The following is a 19,256-nucleotide window of genomic DNA, read 5'->3' as shown; positions in this document are numbered from 1 at the left end:
TGAGTACATAAACGGCATACTGCTCAACGAGGCCTAACAAAAGCGTCTGACGTCACGAGCACTGTATGTTTTTGCAGATATTGAGTACCTTCAAATTGTGGGTGCAGCTGCTAATGTGGCGCTATTTCATTGCATTTGTAAATCTGAATTATTTAAATTATGGTAAAAATAAGACTGTCTGCTTTGTGTTAAATTTGCGTTGTGCTGTGCCAACCGATGGCGCCGACGCTCTGCTTACAGGACTTGAAATAATTGGAGGTTGCGCCATGTTAATTGCATGTTATCTTTAAGTACCTCACATGCATACAGGCAAGTATCGAAAGGTAACAGCTGTTGCCTACGCAGCGCCCTCTGTCTGCAATTTAAGAAACTGCAAACACTACACAAATTTAAATTTGTGTTAACGGGTTTTACTTTTTCACAATTTGTATTTATTAATTAGCTTTTTTGTTCGAAATACTTTAGTATAAGCATGTATAACAATGTACAAAACAACAAGTTAATGAATTTGGCTAAACTAAACCATTACAATTATACGTGTATATATAATAGTCATATGTATGAATAATTTTTTAGATGGTATGAGTATCACGCTCGAACTTTAAAACTTTATGCTTATTTAAAATATGTGAATGAGTCTATAATGCGCCTATTTCTGTATGCTAAGCTGAGCTTTTTAATAATCCAAGTCTAAATCGTGTATGAATTAGTGTATCGTATTAGGTTTTGAGCATTATTCTTCGATGCCCGATGAAAATTTGATTTTAAACGTTGAGAAACCACTTACATAGCTAAAGCATTCGAATTACAACTACAAACTACATCTAATAGTTGGTCTACTCCAGCAGAATGATTCGAAAACGCTTGCGCAGCGAGGATTCCCGTGGCAAAGTCATGGCCCACTTCTTCATGGCTGTCAGAATAACCGAGCTGACGACCATGAGAGCGCCGCACAAGGAATACGCATTGGGTGCCTCGCCAAAAAAGAGGATTTGCCAAATAAATGCGAACACAATGTCGGCACAACGGGCAATTGCCACCGGACCCGCCTGCTCCACCTGCAGCGAGAGCGTCAACAGGATTTGACCCAAAAAACTAAAGATGCCTAGCACGACGACTAGCCAGCGATCTCGTCCACAGCTGGGCCAGCAGACGGCGCCAATGGAGCCGCACACAATCAGTGTATAGACCAGCGCGATGGCTCCAAAGTTCGTCATGATCACCGAAAAGTGTAGATTCTTGAGGGCACGCAGCAGAATATAAACATTGGCACCGAACAGCGTGGATGATATGGCAGCAACTGGTCCCCAGATATCATATGTTTTATCCGAATACTTTTCACTGTCCATCGCGTGGTGGTTGGCATCACCAAAGGCCAGCGGCGGCTTGGTGATGAGCACCACGCCCAGCAGCGTCATATTGATGGTGAGCACATTGAAGAGCGTGCAGGGCTCCTTAAGGAAGACGCGTGCGAATATGGCTACGAACACAGGTGTGGAGAAGATGATGACGCTGGCATCGGCAAGCGGCATATGGCGGAACGCATAAAAGCTAAGCATCAGACCCGTGGTGCCCATGAAGCAACGCAGCAGCAGGATGACGCGTTTGCCCTCGGGAAATACCGGCTGCCTGGTATAGATGAGTATGGGTATGGCCGGCAGGAGTACGCCCACAAAACGGAACGAGGCCAGCTCCATGGGATTGACATCCACCAGGCCCTTCACTATGACCGAGCATAGCGAGAAGAACAACGATGAGAGCGTGGCCAGTATAATGCCCAAATATGGGCAATTTACGCGCGTTTTAAGGCGTTCCAGCCATTGATTTGATATGTCACCCGCACGCGTGCCATCCACAAACTGATGCAATTCCAAGTTCTCTGGCATTGTGCCGCTTTCTAATATGCTAGTCTACTTATTAATTTACTGGCACATCCTGAAAACGTTTAATTAGGTTAGGAAAAGAAGCGTTACAAAGTGCCGTTATTCAATTATGTTACCTGTTTTATATTTTTTTTTGTTGATTGCTTTGGAAAAATCGATTTTTCAATCGTGTTGCAGCGTTTTAGGCAAAATGCTAACAACTGCGTCTGCTAAATTGCAGCATTCCTTAACTTAACATGACTGCCTGTGATTAGTTGCATTATTATTTGTTGTTAAAATATTTACTTAATAGTTTTTCATACACAAACATTTGATTGTAGCACGAGCAAACTTTTGCAAATTAAATTAACAGCTGCTGTCGTTCCTGTTGGCGAACAGTGCTGTTTATAAGAACTGCCAACGTGCTGCAAATAGAATGCAATGCTCAGAAAGTTATGTTAAGCAGCAGCACAGCTATCGTTGGGTTAACAGCGATAACAATAATTGTAAACAGAGTGCGCAATGACAGTAATTTAAATGTGGCAAAAGCAAAACCAAATTATTATATCATGTAGTTAGATGCCTAAGCTTGAGATCAGTATGCCATTTAAAAATGAATTGTGATAGCATTTCAAATTTTTGTTTGGCGGCAAGTCGAGTAGGCTGCATTAACATTCTTTATCGGACTATCGGGGCCGTAGTTTATTGTAATTTCGATATATTTTGTAATTTCATCAACACTTTTCGACTTCGACTTGCCATGAACAACCAAACCGCCAACAACACAAAACGTTGGGCGCTGCTCGCCGCCAGCTTGGGCCTGGTCTTTGTGCTCGTGCGGCAGAGGCAATCCATATGGAAAATCCTCTGTCGCAGTCCCCTCCAGCTGCAGCACAAACGCATCGAGGTTATCACCTCGGTGAACGAGTCGCAACGTATTCTAAACGAGCTAAAGAGGTGAGTGGGCATGGGCTTAAACGGATTTCGGCACCTGGTAACACACAACAATTTTCAGCCACTGTGAGTCATTCAAGGTTCTGGGCTTTGACTGCGAATGGATCACTGTGGGCGGCACACGCAGGCCGGTGGCCCTGCTCCAGCTCAGCTCGTACAAGGGTCTTTGTGCGCTCTTTCGTCTCTGCTGCATGAAGCAAATACCCAAGGATTTGCGTGAGCTGCTCGAGGATGATTCCGTTATCAAGGTGGGCGTGGCACCGCAAGATGATGCCATGAAGCTATCGCATGATTTTGGTGTCGGCGTCGCCAGCACCCTTGATTTGCGCTACATGGCCATCATGTCCGGGCATCCGGCAGAGGGTCTGGGCAAGCTATCGCAGACACATCTGAACTATGTGCTGGACAAGAACTGGCGGCTAGCCTGCTCCAACTGGGAGGCGCCACAGCTGGAGGCCGCTCAGCTTAACTATGCGGCCAATGATGCCCTCGCCGCTGTGGCCATATTTCAAAAGCTATCCAGAGACTTGGAGCCGCGTACATTTTGGGATTGGCGTCCGCCTAAATTCGAGCAGCTGCGTCCAAAAATAGAGCCATTTCTGGACGTGGACTTTACGAAAGGTTTTGCCGCCGGTCTGAGCAAATCACAGACAGAAACAGACAGTCCCAGCAGCCCGCTAACAGGCAAAGCCAAGCACAAGAGAAACAAGAAGCCACAACAGCAACAGCAGCAGCAGCAAGTCCGCAGTTTGGGCACCCTGTCGAAAGCCTTTTATGACAACTGCGTGCTGGAGGCGCCCGATGGCGAACTGCTCTGCACCATTGATCGCCGCAAGGCCTCCTGGTACTTAAATCAGAAGCTGGGCACACAAATCAGCGAGAAGCCCTTTACGGTGCGCCTGAATTTTGAACCGGCGGGTCGCGCGGTCGGAGATGTGGGTCGCTACTATCAGACGCCCAAGGAGAACCAGTGTGTGGTCTGCGGGCGGCGGGATGCCTATTTACGGAAAAATGTGGTGCCACGCGAATATCGCAAACATTTTCCCGTTGTCATGAAATCGCACACATCCCACGACATACTCCTGCTCTGTCCCAGCTGCCATCAGCTGAGCAATATATCGGATAACAAAATACGGAACAAGCTGGCGGCCACATGCGAGGCGCCCTTTGGCCATGGCGAGGGCGTCTCCAAGTACCATGATGATCAGCAGCTTAGGTGAGTTGTCTTGGTTAATTCATTTGCATCGAACTGGGCTCGAACAGCTCGAGTCTGCATCTATACTAACTGCTTGTCATCCTCTCCAGAAACGTCAAGTGCGCTGGCAAGGCTCTGCTGTTGCAGAGCGATCGCATGCCCATCCAAAAAGTCGCACAGCTGCAGAAAACCATTTTGGACTACTACACAGACACCACCGAAATAACGCCGGAGCTGCTGCAAAAGGCCGCCGACTTGGAGTGCCGTGTGCCCAACGAGTCGTACTGCCAGCATGGCAAGAAGGTGGTGCAAATGTATCGGGATAAATTTGGTGGCCTCGTGGAGCTGGAACGTTTGTGGCGGGAGCACTTTCTGCATACAATGCAGCCAAAATTTTTGCCCGAGCTATGGAATGTCAATCACAATGCAGATCGCTTAGAGGTGCGTGCCAGCGAGGGTCGCATCGACAATGAAGATTTGGTTGTGGCAGGTCTGGAATCGGCAACTAGTATAAATAATGTAGCTAGATCCTAGCAGTGTGATAGTTTTCAAGTTTTTATCTCTGTTAAACACGTAGTGCATTACAATAAATACGAATTGGCATTTGCTGCGTATCAAATACAAAGATCACAAAATTTTAAAATAATTTTCTGTCGCTGGCAAACCGACTGCACAATACTCTGTTTACCAGTCCTTAGAGTATATATACTTTAGAGCACTATCTGTTTTTATGAAATAATTTAAGATATTTTGATAAAACTGCATAGACACTTATTTGTATTGCAGGCATGTAACCTGACCAAAAATTTTATTTATCATTGCGAGTTTTATACCGTTCTTTACCTACAAAAATCTCTTATATCAACAGATGACTACTATATAATGTAGAATATATAGGAACAATTAGCCTGAAATTCATTTTGTGTAAGAACTATGTTTTTAAAATTAATTGCTTTTTCTAGTTGAAAAATAAGAGCATAATTTTAAAGGAAATTGCCAAGCATGTACCTGTCAAATTTGATAACACTATCTAAACACACTACAGTAAAAACTGCCTTGGGCGGACAGCGTCGAGCCTAATTTATAAATTGTACGTATATACAAAATATGGTTTGAGAAGAAATATACGGCCAGGGGAGTTTACGTTGGCAGAGTTTTCCCTGTACGTGTATTTACTAAATTTCGAGCCTGCCTTTCATAGATAAATAAGCAAATTAAAAATATATAAGAGATATTTTCAATCGGACAGACAAAGCGCCAACCCTATTTGGTCACATGGTAAACAGAGTATGTTAAACAGCGTAAGTATGAATGGCATTGGTCTATGAGCATCTTTTAACAGACATAAATTAAGCGTACTATATTTAAAGCTGACTATAGATAAACTTGACTATATATATATATATATATATAAATATATGTATCAGAAAATACACTATATACACTGAATACCACAGCAGCGACGATTTGCTAAATAAACTCGAAGCCCTCGTATTTGTAGTCCGTCTCTATGCGCGTCTCGGGCAGCAGGGTTTTGCCCTTCACGCTGAAGGCCGTCACAAATGTGGACGTTTTTCCATTAAGCTCCTCCGTTTTGAGCGCGACAATAATGGAGTCCTCTGTATTGGGTAGAAATTTAAAGCTAGAGAAACCGTGCGTGGGCGCCGTATTGGCGGTATCCAATTTAAGTGTGTCTATACTGGTAAAGTGCTCATCCGCAGAGATTAGTATGTTGCAGCCCATGTGCTCATCCAAGGTTTCGTTGTATCTGTGAAGAGCAATTGAATCAAAGATAAAAAACGATTTGAGAAGCGCCCACTCACTTCTCCTTGGAACAGCGACGTGGCAGAAAGTACCAGCGCTGATGCACAGGTGACCAGACGCCGCTCTCGTGTATCATATAGCCGGGCCAGCTGATCTGCAGCGATTGCAGTCGCAGCTGCTTGTAGTTCTCCGCCCAGTTGAGGGAGCGCACCTCGCCGGTTGTGCTTATGGCCTTCACGTACATGGGATTATTATTCTGATATTCACCCATGCCCGTTGTCCACTCCTTGCCCATGGAGCCGACATAGAGCGTGTGCTGCTTCACGGTTGCCCACTCCGATTTGAAGCCCTTGGTGCTGTGGCCATCGCCATCCAGCAGTATTAGCCAGGGTATGACCTTGTCATTGGCCAGCTCATAGATGAGCCCGGTGCGATCATCGAAGCTGAGCAGCTTGCCATTGAATGTGACCAGCTCGGAGAGCTCCATGCCGCGATCCTTTAGCGCAAACGAGGACTCCAGCGCCGTCGGCGCACCGTCGTCCCAGCTAATTTGTATCTCCTGCTTTTTGGCCAGATACGTAAGATAGCCCTTCTTGAGATAGCTACGCCACGTTGTGCTGCCATCGCCTTTGACAATCTTCGAGCTGGTATCTAGATCTGCTATCATGGCGATGCGATAGCTGATAACCCCGCCCTGCACGCTCAGCGGCGGCGTCAGTGGATATGTTGTATTGTAAGGCGTGGCTAGGGAGGCGGCATTCTCTTGGCTGGCATAACGGCTGCGCAGCCAATAGCCATCCGATGAGCTGCGACTGCCCTGGCGCGCATACAGAAAGAGCAGCGCGAGGATAAAAACACAGAACACAAGCAATGCGAAATGATAATTAAAGCGGACTGTGCGATTGCCAATTCGATAGGTTGGCGTACGCAGGGCGGTACGCCAGTCGCGCATATGCATGGTGCGCGGTGAGTTTTCCAGATCTCTGAATCCGTACGTCGTGCTTTGCATTTAGAACTTTGAATTTTGGCAGCGTGGCAGCGAATTGGCTGTGGATGCGGCCAGCTTAAATTATGTGATGTGTCCGTTTTGGCTCTGTTGTTTAGATTCCACGATTGACGACATATCGATAACTGCCAACAACACAAAACAGCTGACTGCCCAATGACTCTCTACGATAGTTCGATACCAAGTTCTATCGAACTGGGTTGACTACTAACTGCTTGAATCGATTCTTCTTGATTTCGTATTGTTTGATAGGCGCCAGCAATTAAAAATGGCACAAATTTTGGTTTAAAATGTTAAATGTTATCCTTCTGTTAAGATTTCTCCAGTGATAACATTTCGATACCTGCCAACAACACAAAACAGCTGACTCGCAATGAGAACTGTAATAGTTCCATCGTTGAATAGTTCGATTACAAAAAGATATAGAGATTTTAAAGATATCGATCTTAAATCGATTTACTTGTTTTGAAGCGCTAATAATTTGAATCTTCAACATACAAATTTGTAAGCTTTTAAAAACTATACTTAAGTTTAATTAACATTTGGTAACTTGGCAGATTTTCGCTAATATTTTTTAAGCATAACTTGAAGATTTTTATAGGTAGAAGCTCGGATTATTATACGTTTTTGATGAAATGAAAAAAAAACTCCAGAGAAAAAAGCTATTATGAGTGCATGTTACGACGATTTGGTGCTTAGCACAGGTTAACCCTAATCACACTCACTTAGAGCATTGCCCCCAAAGTAAAAAAAAAATAATAGCTTAACTTGATAGCTCAAGTTTTGCGTAATTATAACAGGCATAACAAAGGGAAAAGTGCAACACCTATTAATTTGTATATGCTAAAAATAAATTATTCTATTGTCTGACGGTCATATATAAGAGATCAGCTTAAGTTGAGATGTTTAAAATATTTTTGCGAGCTTTAGAGAACAGTCATGAATTTAATTTTGGCTATATTATGCTTAGTTGTGCTGGCAACTTATTATCTGTGGTCGCGTCGTGACTTTTATAAGTTTTTTGCGAAATTTCCAGGTCCTCTAGGGTATCCCCTAATCGGAATAGCGCACAAGATGCGGCATAAGGAAGGTAAATTGAACTTATGACAAGGCTTGGTTGCATTTTAATTTGCTATCTTTTATATAATAGATTTGCTTAGCCTGTTTGGTTCTTATATCAAGGATTATGGCACTACTTTGGTCACTTGGCTGGGCCCATTGCCATTGCTAATTGTCAGCGATCCTCAAGTGACGCAGGATATACTAAATTCTCCGCATTGTGTGAACAAAAGTTTAATGTATAAGATATTCGACGATGCTGGGGGCAAGGGCTTATTAAGCTTGGAAGGTGAGCAGTTAAGATAATTGTCATATTTATAAGGCGAACAAATTTCCCCTTGTAGATCCGGTTTGGACTGAACATAGAAAAATGTTAAATCCCGCATTTGGTCACAAGGTTTTGCTGAGTTTTTTTCCCATTTTCAATGACGAGACGGCAATATTATTAAAAGAGTTTGATAAAATGGCCGATGGCAGGGAGACTGATATACTGCCTTGTCTACAGCATTTTACATTAAGCATAGCTACGCGTAAGTAGAACTTTTTTTAGCTAAAAAACTTATAAATTTTTCTTGATATAAGCAGAAACCACAATGGGCACTTGTGTTAAGGAAGAGCCAAGCTTTAAGAACAGTTCCCTTATAGCACATGTTGAATGGTGAGTAGAGTACAAATGAAAGAGCATTCACAAGCATTTGCATTTAGGCTCCAGGAATGCGTGGCAGACTTTGTCTTATCCCCATGGTTCAATTTTCGAATAATACGTCAACTTCTGGGCAGAGAGGAGCATTATTTCAGATCAAAAACACAAATAAGATCGTTTATCAGAAAGGTAAAAGGAACACACACCTCAGTATAAACGAATAATATATATTTTCCTGCAGCTGGTGGATAAGAAGCTCTCTCGGGACATCCAGGACAAGACAACGGGCAACAAGAATTTTTTTCTCAATTTGGCAGTTGAGCATCTCAAACGAGGCAGCTTTGACAGAGAGAATGTTGAAAATGAGTCCATTATAATAGTGTTGGGTGCCTTTGAGACATCTTCCAAGACGCTGGCTAATACGCTCATGCTGCTGGCCATGTTTCCCGAGTACCAGGAAAAGGCATTTGATGAAATCCTTGCGTTGTTTCCCAATGCGGGCGATTTTTCAGTTAGTTACGAGGATACCCAACAAATGGTTTATATGGATCTCGTTTTGCGGGAGTGCATGCGCCTCATAGCGCCTGTTCCGGTTGTGGTCAGGCAAGCATCGAAGGATGTGCGGCTATCAAATGGCGTTTGTATGCCCAAGGGCACGCAAATTCTGATTGACATATTTCACATGCACCGCAGCAAGGATATATGGGGACCAGAGGCAGATTCATTTAATCCGGACCACTTTCTGCCACACAACTTTCAGGAAAAGCATCCGTATGCGTATATACCTTTCACGAAGGGTTTGCGCAACTGCATAGGTGCGTGGTGTTTGTTAAACGAAATATTAATCCATATTTATAATCATATATTTCAAATTTCAGGCTGGCGTTATGGCATTTTATCTATGAAAGTTACGTTGGCCAAATTAGTGAGAAATTACAAATTTAGCACAAGTTTTAATTATAAACATCTACAATTTATTGATAATATCACCATTAAACTGGCAACTACACCGCTCTTGAAGCTAGAACGTAGAATTTAATAGAGACATGAATAAACGTAATTAAATGCAATTTAAGTTTACCGGTTCGACATTACTTATCGAATATTCTAATGTGAACTTATCGGTAGACCGCCTCAACATATGTCCTCTTGTGTATCGGTATTTACACAGTGAGTATCGATGCTGCTAACCAAAGTACTCAAAAACGCCGGTCTTCAGCAAAAGAACAGTTTGTTAGCTTTTATTAAGTAAGTGACGCGCGATAAATATGTGCCATGTGGAGGCGCTTTATAAATACTATGCAATCTATTCCCACAGGGCACATAAATAACTGCAGGAAGTGTACCATGTCGGAACCAAGTGCCAGAAATTGCCAAGAAGCTATTGCGCGCTTGCGGGAATTTGGATATGCATTCAATGAAGGTGAGTTTGCAGCTTAACAGTTATCTGGTTTTACATACTCACTATATACGTATACACGTGTGTGTGTGTGTGTGAGCGTACAGCTGGACAACTACGCAAAATAGACAAAATCAGCGGGGAACCCGGCGAGGAGCCTTACGAGTTTAAGATAAGCGACAATCAGGCTAAGAATCAGGAGCACTACGAGCAGCTGGCCAATCAGATACCAGAAATCATATACGAACTGCTGGAAAAGAACGGATTAAAAAGGACCTACATACCCAAAGGCGTGCCCATTGAGCATTCCACATTCGTTTTCTCACAGCCGCAGCCGCTTTCCCAGTCAAAGAAGCTGCTTGTGCTCATCCATGGCAGTGGGTATGTGCTAGCCGGGCAATGGGCAAGGAGGTAGGTATCATATTGGCACGTATGCCCATATATTCATATATGTATCTAAAGTTATCGATATATGCTAAACTATTGTGTCTGTATGACTGAGCAACTGATTCAGTCATTGATTGACTCAGAGGGACATAAAAGCTTAAAAACGGACAAAGTGTGTAGCCAGACTGGTTGACGAATTGATTTACTGACTTATAGACTGATTGACTAATTTACTGACTGATTGATTGACTTACTGATGGATTCATTGATTGACCGCGACTGATGAGAGCTAGATGACGAGTTTTGATCAGTAACTATACTGGCTGCATGACCAGCTGACTAACAGAGATGGAAATAAAGAACTTAAAACGGATAAAATAGTTATATAGTTTATTTGACAATTCGATTGACTGACTGACCAGCTGATCGAATCCTTGACTTCCCGAGACTTGCGTAAGAGCTCATTATGATTTTTTTTTGACGCTTAAAGTTTATCAAGCACGTGTTTCACAGATTTCAAAAATGTCATACCACAGATGAAAAATGAAGGAAAAATCAATTTTACATATAATGAAAATCATTTTGCCACGCAAAGTCGGGTAATTCTTGCTAGTATACATACATTATATGAGTATAAACGCATGCTGAATGCTTATTACGATTTGTAAGTGTCTAAATACTCGTATGAGTGTATTTGATATAGCAAATTTAAATTGCGAATTTAAATGCATTCAGTTCAATATAAAACAATTTCTATCATTACTTTTAGATTGATTATAAACAATTCCCTGGATCACGGCACGCAGCTGCCTTATATACAGCGAGCCCAGAAACTGGGCTATGATATACTCGTCACCAATACGAATGACACCACACGCATGATAAAGGGCAAGCGTACGCCGATCAAAGGTTTGGAAAATTCCATGACTCATGCCGCTTACGTATGGGAACATATTATTATGCCCTCCCAGCCCAAAAGTGTAGCTATTGTGGCACATAGTTTTGGTGGGGCTGTGAGCAGGGCTTTGGTATGTCCAACAGTAATCCAATCATGTTTATTTATAAAATCCCTTCTTATTGCAGACGGAGAAATATACAAAATTTTTCAAGGAAAAAGTATATGCCATTGCTCTTACCGATGGCACAGTGGGTCATCCGCCGGCCGGCTGTCAAAAGTATTTTCTTGATGTCACCTGCAATTGGGTGTCAAGCAACGAGCCGCTCGATACGGATTTAACACAAGGCGATGTTGCCGAGAATATCACTTGTGTATCTGCTGGACATCCGGAGCACGAATGGACCTCCTATTCAGCCATCGAGTCTGTATTTAAGTTCTTGGAGAAAAAGTACGAGCAGCATGTGAAGGCCAAGCAGGTCGTCTAGTAGCAACTTGTTACTCATTTCATCATATTTTGAAATTCTGTGCATCATATGATCTTCTCTTCCATGTGACACTTATCCCTTTACTCTAAGGACCCACACAAACTATTCATTTACAACGCATAAATCAAATAGCCCTGGACCATCCCAAACATGACAAACTCCTACCACCAACCACTTGGAAATATGTCACCAACATTCACGTCAAGGCAATTTAATTTGATTTTCGGGCACTTTGGCACATTCCATGTGAGTTAATCAACTTGATGGCTGATGTATCGTCCACGATAAAACAAATAGTGTCTCATATGTCCAGTCAACAAGCAGCTAAAAAAGCGACCCCCGTGTCCCCACGGTCAAGGCCTTAAGTTGCCTGCTCGATAAGAAAAGTATTTCGCTGTTGGGGTTGCTGCAAACCCCAGCTTGTGTTTGGCTATGGCGCCGAGAATTCCCATCCAAACAAACCACATCGTTTAACAAAGTGCGTCATAAAAAGTGTCCCAAGTGAATTTGATTGTGCTTCAAAATAGCAATTCGCATTTTATATGCGCAGATATCTGCCCGCATGTTGGTCTGTAAACAACATTTGCCTCTGGAATTTTAAAATTATGAGCTTCATATAAATATAATATATGTATAATATATATATTCATATATATAAAATATGTATATTATATATATTCATATATAGCTTCATCAGCTTCATCATTCATATACATATCTATATATTCATATAAATATAATACTGCCCTTGAACTAATTTCCTTCATATTAACAATCAAACATCATTCAGCCGTTAGGAACTATTTTTATAACCTGACTTTAAGTCAAATAAGATTAACTTTTAGAAAGTTTTAATCGATCCATTGCCTTTTAAAATAAAATAAAATCAATCAGAAACAAGATTTCGCTTAACATAAACTTTTAGATAAATTGATTTTAAAGTGTTTTTAATTGCTCGGCACTTAGTCACATGGTTTTAATAGTATTGCCTAACATAATTTAATTTTAATTTATTAATCTAAATGTATTGTTGCTTAGCGACCTTCTTAGTTTTATAGACAAATGTAGTATCTTAGGGGTTGTTCGCATGTATTTATTCAAAATTAAGAATATTTATTTACATTTGATTTTTCGTGTCGAGTCAGGTTAGTGTCGCGATCGCCACCAGGTTCGATAAGTCGTGAGCCGAAAAGTGTTGCAGCATTTGGATTGAATAGACCTAAGGAAGCTTGTTGATATGGTTATGCTAAAAAAAGGTAGACAAATTGCTTAAACAAAAATATTAGGATCAGACAAATTTAATTTTTGAAGAATCAAAAAAGCTAGCTCTAGCGGGAAAACCGCATTAGAAATCGGTAATATGTGATTTCGCTTTTTTGGATAGTTTATGTTTATTTTATACCTATAATGTATCCAAAATATATTATATATAAATTTAGTTATGAAATTTAATTTAATCACATGATATTCTATATTCAGACAATTCAGCTCAAAGAGATAAACCCTCTAAGTAGTAACTCGATAAGTGCAGTCAAAGACGTTTATCTTTAGCATTAAGACCAAAAACTTAATACCCACAAAGCATAAAAGAGGGAAGCAAGTCTGAGAGAGACAGCTGCAGACGACAGCAGGCAGTTGGTTGGGTCTGGCTGGTTGGCTGGGCTGGGTTGGGTGGATGATGCCATAGCAAACGGCAACCCTACAAGAGTCGCTCCCTCCTCTACGCACGCCTCCTCCACCTCGCCTTCGGCTTGGCTGGTATACATTATCGCTGTCATGGCCGCAGTCATGGCTTCTGCTCCACCTTAGGACATTCTATATGTATGCGGAGTCGACATCGTTCACTTCGTTGTCGTCCTATGGCAGGCAGCTATCTACACTTTGACTCACCCGCACCCTACACACAGACAGAGATACGAGGCTAGACGAGGATGGCATTAGTTTAGTCGGGAGTGCGAGAGTTCGTGTATCCGTCGTACCCAACGCTGCCAGAGCTTTGTGTGTGAGTTCAGGAATGGGTCATGCGCCTGGAGCATGTACATATCTCACTCATACATATACAATAGCTTCCTTCTTGTTCTTTTTTATACTTTCATTCTCCCGTCTATATGGCAACAGTAAATAAGCGGAGTGTTTAGTAAATAAAAACAAAAGTCACAGTTTTTAGTTTAAATTAAGGCTACGAATGCCTGTCATAAGAAAATGGTCCTTTTTGCTATTTTCTCAGCTAACAATAGCTGGCAATTACTTAAAATAATCATTCTTGTTCTTATGGTTATTTGATAAGATCTTAAAGCGTGTGCATATAGTATATGCAACGTCCTTCACAGGGCGAAGGACTCCTCAACTGGGACTGGGATAAAACCCTTTAGCGTGTGGATTTCAAGCCTTTGCTATTTGTTAGGTCGTTTATTGTGGATACAAAGATTTTCATTTTAGATTGGAAGTTTAGCTTATGCGTGGCTTAAGATACCAATTTGTTTTTCTTTGGTTTTTGGTTTACTTAGTTCGGTTGTCTTGAAAAAAAAGGACGTTTTACAAATTACAAAGAATATATGAAATGAACACTAAACTGGATGAAAACGTTTGGTGCGTTTTTCTCTGACTGCAACAACAATAAGGAATTTTGCGGTATTTTGCAAAAAGAGAACCAAAAGTTGTTGCATTTATTGTCCTTATATGTTATTTAAACTTTTAAGCTCAGCTGAGAACTGGTTTATTAGTCATTTAAAAGAGGTTCAAAAATGGTTCGCAGTTTCATTTCATTAAGATTTCCTCAATTTTCGTATGTAACATATCCCGAATTCCTAATGAATATCTTCATAAATCAAAAACTCCCAACTCTCTATGGAGAATGCAATTTTAAATAACGGAAATACAAAATTGAAGTCCCGCCGCAATATCCGCTGTTATTGTCCCTGGACTTTATAGCTTGAAAAAGTTCAAGCGATGTCATTCAAAAAGTCATAAATTATAATGTTTTCCAATAAATGTTCACATATGAGCGCGCACGCACTTGACTACACACACACAAACACACATACACAGCAGGAGTAGGCGGTTGTTAAACCAATTGAACCCGCGCCACCCACAGCCACAAGTGGATGTTGGGCTTCGAGTCTGTGCCCAGCTCTTGCTGGAGTGACCGCTGTTGAACCTCGACTCGTGGCTTTTTGGCTAAAAGGGCGCCCAACTGTGCCTCATAACTTACAAGGTCATTTTTACAAAGAACCATTAAGAATTTCTCTCTGTTTTTTTTTACCCGGCCTTTTCTACTATTTTTTATAATTTAATGCTCATGTATGACGAATTTTTATGGCTGACAAATGATTGATGCGATTTGCTGGCATTTCCTGTAAATATCATTAAAAACGCTTGTTTCCAAGTTTAAAGACACGACTCGTTTTTAAAGACAATTTGTTAGATTTCCGTTTTGGCGGGGGTGGTTGAACAAAAGCCCCAACTCTGGCCTTAAAGTGTGCTGAAATGTAAGTTTAACGTAAAAATAATATCAAATAAGATTAGATAGCATAGTGCCGTCTTGTGGCAATGTCTTTACTGGGTTTTGGGTTCAAGAAAAAACAAGCAATTTTACAAATTGCACCATTTGCACCCCTTTTACTTGAAAGTGGCTTACGGGCACAGTGGAACAAGCTGGGCGCTAATAATCTTCCGTTTTGTACTGGTGGGATGTTTGACCTGAAAACTGTGGTGTGTATAATGTGAGTAGTTGTATTGCTAATGAATACTACTCATATGCGTATTAAAATACATGATGAGTTCTCAGTAATATAGAAATTACAGCGATTAGTTTTAAAACTGAGTAGTCGGACGGCATGAGTAAACCTAGTATTCATAAGTAGTCGCCGGTATCAATATGCGACTCAAAACAGAGATGTGTCACATATCTATATGCGTATAAATGAATCTTTTAAAATTTAAGCTAGATTAAAATGAGTACTTTTGGCAGCTCCCTGTATGAGTATGGGCAGTACTCATATTCAAAATCGAGCTTGTGCATTAATAAAAGTAATTTTATGTAATAAAATATATCTTTAAAGAATTGTAATCTATTGTTGAATATTTGAGAATTTCCTTGCAGTTTTCTACAATTTTGTTTGTTTTCTTGCACGGTTTGTTCCACTGTGCGCGACATTTTAAAATTCAAGCGCTGCCCTGGACAAAGCCACACAAATCACAACATATACAATAACAAAAGGGAAACCTCAGGCACTCGCCGGAACGTAAATGTTGTACAATGTTAAACTTATTTGCGGTTTATGTCCTTGTTGTTGTTGGTGGGCGGCTGAGGCGACAAAAAGGACCTTCGAAAGCCAATAAAACGATTTTTTCTCGCTGACTATCTAACTGCGAGTATCTATGAATTGTAAATGCCTGGCAAAAGGACTATTGAAGTCCTTTGCCGCGTCCATTGAAAGCTTGCAGAGTCCTTCCCTGTCGCGATATAAGATAATAGTATCATCAACACCAGCAATCCGAACCCCCGCCCGTAGGCTGCGCCTCGAAAAGGACAATGTTTGAGCGCATTTATTTATTGTAGGCGTTGCTGACTGCGGGAATGGCTACGGCTTCGTCTATTGGGCATACAAGTTCAAACTGGGCTGCGGATTTAGTGGGTGTCAAGCAATAACAACGCGCCTTGGATTCATGATAACAACTTTTACTAGAGCCAATTTGCATGGGTTGCCTGCCCCTTCGGCAAACAGGAAATGTGGCCGCAGCTTTAAGCTTTTGAAGTTTTGTGTCGAGTGACAGATTTTTCACGCACATTTAAAAAACATTTAAAAAACCATTAAATGTTTTCTTTAAGCCAGTTTTTTGCATCACACCCCATTTTTTATTTGTTTTGCGTGCGCATTTAAGGGGCTTTCAACAAAATTCTTTGTGGTTTTGCTTGGTGTTATACCCTGTACAATTTTACGTATTATTTCTTTTATGTGCCTTCGGTTTATCGGCTTCTAGTTGTTTAGACGATGTTAGGCTAAAAGTCTGTCTAGACATATCTTGGATTAAATTTGGGATGTGGGCTTTTTTTGACAAATAAGTTGTTATAACTTTAAAATTATCTCACAAAATATTTTAAAATTATACATACATTTTTGCTAAACGTATATCAAAGTATATATTTAAAAAAAAACAGCATTTTTTGAATATAAACTGAAATTGTTTAAGGCTTTGTATGCATACAAAATTTGATAAGGATTCTTAGGTACTCTGGGCCAGTTTACTGGGTATCTATTAGTCTGGCAAGTGCAAATTGCTGCCCGTGTTTTTTTCTGTTTCTGTTTTTTTTTTTTTTTTTTTGCGGTTCTCTCTAATCTTTGCGCCATTTATTTACAGTTGATTAACACGCGACTGACATTTGTTTGACTTTATTTTTCTTTTGTGAGAAATTAAAATGCGAGTTACGCGACAAAAATATGAACTCAGGACTGCGACTGCTTTTTGACTTTGCCCTTTTTTTGCGAACAAAAATTATTCATTCGTAGAAAATTGCGACGGCGTTTGGTTGTACTTGGCCCTGGCCCTGGTCCTGGCCGCAGGCCAAACTGATTAATAAACCAAACGTCAAATGCGCACAATGGACACGCATCATCCTGGCCATCCCCAGAAACGAGCTGAGAGCAGCTGTCATCTGTGTGTCATATTCAAATGTCGTGCGGGGAGGTAGACTCTGGCATCATGGTCACATCCTGTTCCTGTTTCTTGGCAAGTGCCAAGTAGGCCTCGTCGCATTGTTGTCAACTTGACTCTTGAATAGAAATCGCATGTTCCTTTTGCATGGGGCGTTGGCCATTGTCATCTGCTGCTGGGTCACAGTTGGTTGCCATTTGCCCACCAAATTATTTGCATATTAAAAAAGTCACAAAAAAGAAAGATAAAAAACCAATCAAGCTCAAAATGTGTATTTCTTTAACCATAATAGAGCAGCATATTTTTACTTTTACTTTTTTTTTGACATTTTTCTTCGAGATTTCTGCAGTGTTCTTAACCTTTCATTTCAAATAAAATCTGTTAAGTCACATATTTTTGTGTCTCATATTTTATGCCTACAACGTTTCATAGAGATCGGACTCTGAGCACCGAAATTAATTAGGAATGCAGTTTCCAAACATATTTGTGATGCTTATAGAATTTATTTATAGAAGCTTTAATGTTTGTATTAAATTAATTCTTTTTGTTGGTTATCCTTCAATGTCAAGCTTTTTTTTGTTCCCAGTCAAAATAATCTTAAGTTTTTATATACTCTAAGGCGTATTGCATGCTATCGAAAAAAGTGACCCTGGGGCATAACAATACGACGTGATTTATAAACATTAAGATTTATATGATTGCGTATGTCAAACACACACCCACAAACACACACGCACACTCCCAGACACACGCCCACATACTCAGGGCGCACATAAAAATGATAAACAAAAAATTGCTACTACTTTAATATTATTTCTATTTTTTCTGCTCTCTGTTAATGGTACTTCTAATGGTTTTATTTATGGAGTGTTTAGTGTTTTGGACCATTTGAAACAATATAAAACACGCGCATATCCTTAAGCAGTCGGCTGTACTTTGTGCTTATAAATGTCCTGCAGCTAAACCAATCCATATCGAATCACTTTGACATGGGCTAAACTATGATTCTCTTGGGGTGGGCCACTGGGTCAGCGAAGAACCATCAATCAACTTTATTTGAGGCGTCGTAGAAATAAAATAGAGCATGTCTTAAAGTTATGTTATAGAGGGAAGTTTTTTGGAATATTATACATACCATTTAAAAAAATGTACTTAACTAAATTGTTTTACTGAAATTTTCAATATACTTGAAGAAATTGCCCGGTGTTGCCCAGCTTCGAGCAGACGGAAATACAATATGCGTTTTACATTCTTAATATGTATTATTTATTATTTTTCTTCCTTAATAATTATATGAAAACATTTTTTAAAAATGTGTGCCATATGTGCCACCAATTTCATAACTTTAATCAGTTTGAAGCCGAGAAATATTCCCAAAAAAATTTCTTGCAGTTCTAACGTAAAAGACACGTTCCCTAGGTTTAAAGTTATTTCGTGAAGATACAAATATTACTCAATTTTCAAATTCAATTTGTCACTCATAAATTTCACGCTGTATTAAAATAAATGTGCGACAATTGAAAAATTCAAGTGGTTGCCAAATACAAAAAAAAATAAAAATAAAAAAAAATAAAAATAAAATAAAAAAACTTTTTCAATGTGTCGAAAACGTTGCAAAATTTATGGCAAAATTGTATGTGGTCTTGTGGAGAGTAGCGGGCAGGGGCATTGTTGGGCGGGTTATTTGGTTTGGTCTGTCAAAGTTAAGCGGCGGCCTCTGCACTGGCACACGACGTGCATGTCAATGGGCATGACAAGCCCGGGGCCCTGGGGCGGACCAAACCCCGCCTCTAAAAAGGGATGGCATAGTGTATTCCGGGACTCTTACAATGTTGCGTTAAATTTGCACAAGTTGGCAAAAATGTCGCTCGCTTGTGCAAATTGTAAACTTCTGCTTCGCTTTTATATAGTATATGCGGGAATATGTTTGTGGCGTTGGGTTGCGAGCT

At 40.6% G+C, this 19,256-nt stretch overlaps 5 protein-coding genes across 7 annotated transcripts; 3 read left to right on the top strand and 2 right to left on the bottom strand.

The window, feature by feature from the left end:
• Positions 1 to 428: 428 nt before the first annotated feature.
• On the bottom strand, positions 429 to 2,265 carry LOC6632286 (solute carrier family 35 member G1). Of its 2 annotated transcripts, none has more exons than XM_015170723.3 (3): positions 2,186 to 2,265; positions 2,000 to 2,127; positions 429 to 1,935 (listed from the first exon to the last, which is right to left on the bottom strand). In XM_015170723.3, exon 3 carries the CDS (start codon positions 1,884 to 1,886, stop codon positions 837 to 839), a length of 1,050 nt encoding a protein of 349 aa, XP_015026209.1. In that variant the 5' UTR covers positions 1,887 to 1,935; positions 2,000 to 2,127; positions 2,186 to 2,265; the 3' UTR covers positions 429 to 836. The 2 variants fall into 2 exon arrangements, with proteins under 2 accessions (XP_015026209.1, XP_070063811.1); XM_070207710.1 differs by having other exon boundaries at positions 2,000 to 2,123.
• A 241-nt stretch (positions 2,266 to 2,506) lies between these two features.
• Positions 2,507 to 4,636, top strand: Exd2 (Exonuclease 3'-5' domain-containing 2). The gene is made up of 3 exons (XM_002056691.4): positions 2,507 to 2,819; positions 2,878 to 4,032; positions 4,122 to 4,636. The coding sequence occupies exons 1-3, from the start codon at positions 2,623 to 2,625 to the stop codon at positions 4,543 to 4,545; spliced, it is 1,776 nt and encodes a 591-aa protein (XP_002056727.3). The 5' UTR covers positions 2,507 to 2,622; the 3' UTR covers positions 4,546 to 4,636.
• On the bottom strand, positions 4,396 to 6,922 carry LOC6632365 (apyrase). Its single transcript, XM_002056690.4, has 2 exons — positions 5,835 to 6,922; positions 4,396 to 5,779 (listed from the first exon to the last, which is right to left on the bottom strand). Exons 1-2 carry the CDS (start codon positions 6,782 to 6,784, stop codon positions 5,482 to 5,484), a joined length of 1,248 nt encoding a protein of 415 aa, XP_002056726.1. The 5' UTR covers positions 6,785 to 6,922; the 3' UTR covers positions 4,396 to 5,481.
• Positions 6,923 to 7,772: 850 nt separating this feature from the next.
• On the top strand, positions 7,773 to 9,534 carry LOC6632364 (probable cytochrome P450 313a4). The gene is made up of 7 exons (XM_002056689.3): positions 7,773 to 7,871; positions 7,932 to 8,129; positions 8,185 to 8,370; positions 8,426 to 8,498; positions 8,546 to 8,672; positions 8,725 to 9,298; positions 9,362 to 9,534. The coding sequence occupies exons 1-7, from the start codon at positions 7,856 to 7,858 to the stop codon at positions 9,520 to 9,522; spliced, it is 1,335 nt and encodes a 444-aa protein (XP_002056725.2). The 5' UTR covers positions 7,773 to 7,855; the 3' UTR covers positions 9,523 to 9,534.
• A 98-nt stretch (positions 9,535 to 9,632) lies between these two features.
• LOC6632363 (FAM172 family protein homolog CG10038) lies at positions 9,633 to 12,586 on the top strand. Of its 2 annotated transcripts, XM_015170268.3 has the most exons (5): positions 9,633 to 9,731; positions 9,802 to 9,906; positions 9,990 to 10,293; positions 11,039 to 11,297; positions 11,353 to 12,586. In XM_015170268.3, exons 2-5 carry the CDS (start codon positions 9,831 to 9,833, stop codon positions 11,650 to 11,652), a joined length of 939 nt encoding a protein of 312 aa, XP_015025754.1. In that variant the 5' UTR covers positions 9,633 to 9,731; positions 9,802 to 9,830; the 3' UTR covers positions 11,653 to 12,586. The 2 variants fall into 2 exon arrangements, with proteins under 2 accessions (XP_015025754.1, XP_002056724.2); XM_002056688.4 differs by lacking the exon at positions 9,633 to 9,731 and having other exon boundaries at positions 9,747 to 9,906.
• Positions 12,587 to 19,256: the final 6,670 nt, after the last annotated feature.

The sequence above is a fragment of the Drosophila virilis genome, chromosome 2, assembly GCF_030788295.1.
Source record: "Drosophila virilis strain 15010-1051.87 chromosome 2, Dvir_AGI_RSII-ME, whole genome shotgun sequence".
Lineage (NCBI taxonomy): Eukaryota > Metazoa > Arthropoda > Insecta > Diptera > Drosophilidae > Drosophila > Drosophila virilis.
The sequence above is the reverse complement of the archived record's forward strand: the minus strand, read 5'-3'. Positions and strand labels throughout refer to the sequence as shown.

Excerpts from the sequence above, each read along its gene's own strand:
- LOC6632286 (XM_015170723.3), bottom strand. The coding sequence starts at position 1,886 with ATGCCAGAGAACTTGGAATTGCATCAGTTTGTGGATGGCACGCGTGCG.
- Exd2 (XM_002056691.4), top strand. The coding sequence starts at position 2,623 with ATGAACAACCAAACCGCCAACAACACAAAACGTTGGGCGCTGCTCGCC. Across the intron at positions 2,820-2,877 it reads ATTCTAAACGAGCTAAAGAG|CCACTGTGAGTCATTCAAGG; the intron begins GTGAGTGGGCAT and ends AACAATTTTCAG. Across the intron at positions 4,033-4,121 it reads CATGATGATCAGCAGCTTAG|AAACGTCAAGTGCGCTGGCA; the intron begins GTGAGTTGTCTT and ends CATCCTCTCCAG.
- LOC6632365 (XM_002056690.4), bottom strand. The coding sequence starts at position 6,784 with ATGCAAAGCACGACGTACGGATTCAGAGATCTGGAAAACTCACCGCGC. Across the intron at positions 5,780-5,834 it reads CGTCGCTGTTCCAAGGAGAA|ATACAACGAAACCTTGGATG; the intron begins GTGAGTGGGCGC and ends TGCTCTTCACAG.
- LOC6632364 (XM_002056689.3), top strand. Across the intron at positions 8,130-8,184 it reads GGGCTTATTAAGCTTGGAAG|ATCCGGTTTGGACTGAACAT; the intron begins GTGAGCAGTTAA and ends TTCCCCTTGTAG. Across the intron at positions 8,673-8,724 it reads TAAGATCGTTTATCAGAAAG|CTGGTGGATAAGAAGCTCTC; the intron begins GTAAAAGGAACA and ends ATTTTCCTGCAG.
- LOC6632363 (XM_002056688.4), top strand. The coding sequence starts at position 9,759 with ATGTGGAGGCGCTTTATAAATACTATGCAATCTATTCCCACAGGGCAC. Across the intron at positions 9,907-9,989 it reads TGGATATGCATTCAATGAAG|CTGGACAACTACGCAAAATA; the intron begins GTGAGTTTGCAG and ends GTGAGCGTACAG. Across the intron at positions 11,298-11,352 it reads GGGCTGTGAGCAGGGCTTTG|ACGGAGAAATATACAAAATT; the intron begins GTATGTCCAACA and ends TTCTTATTGCAG.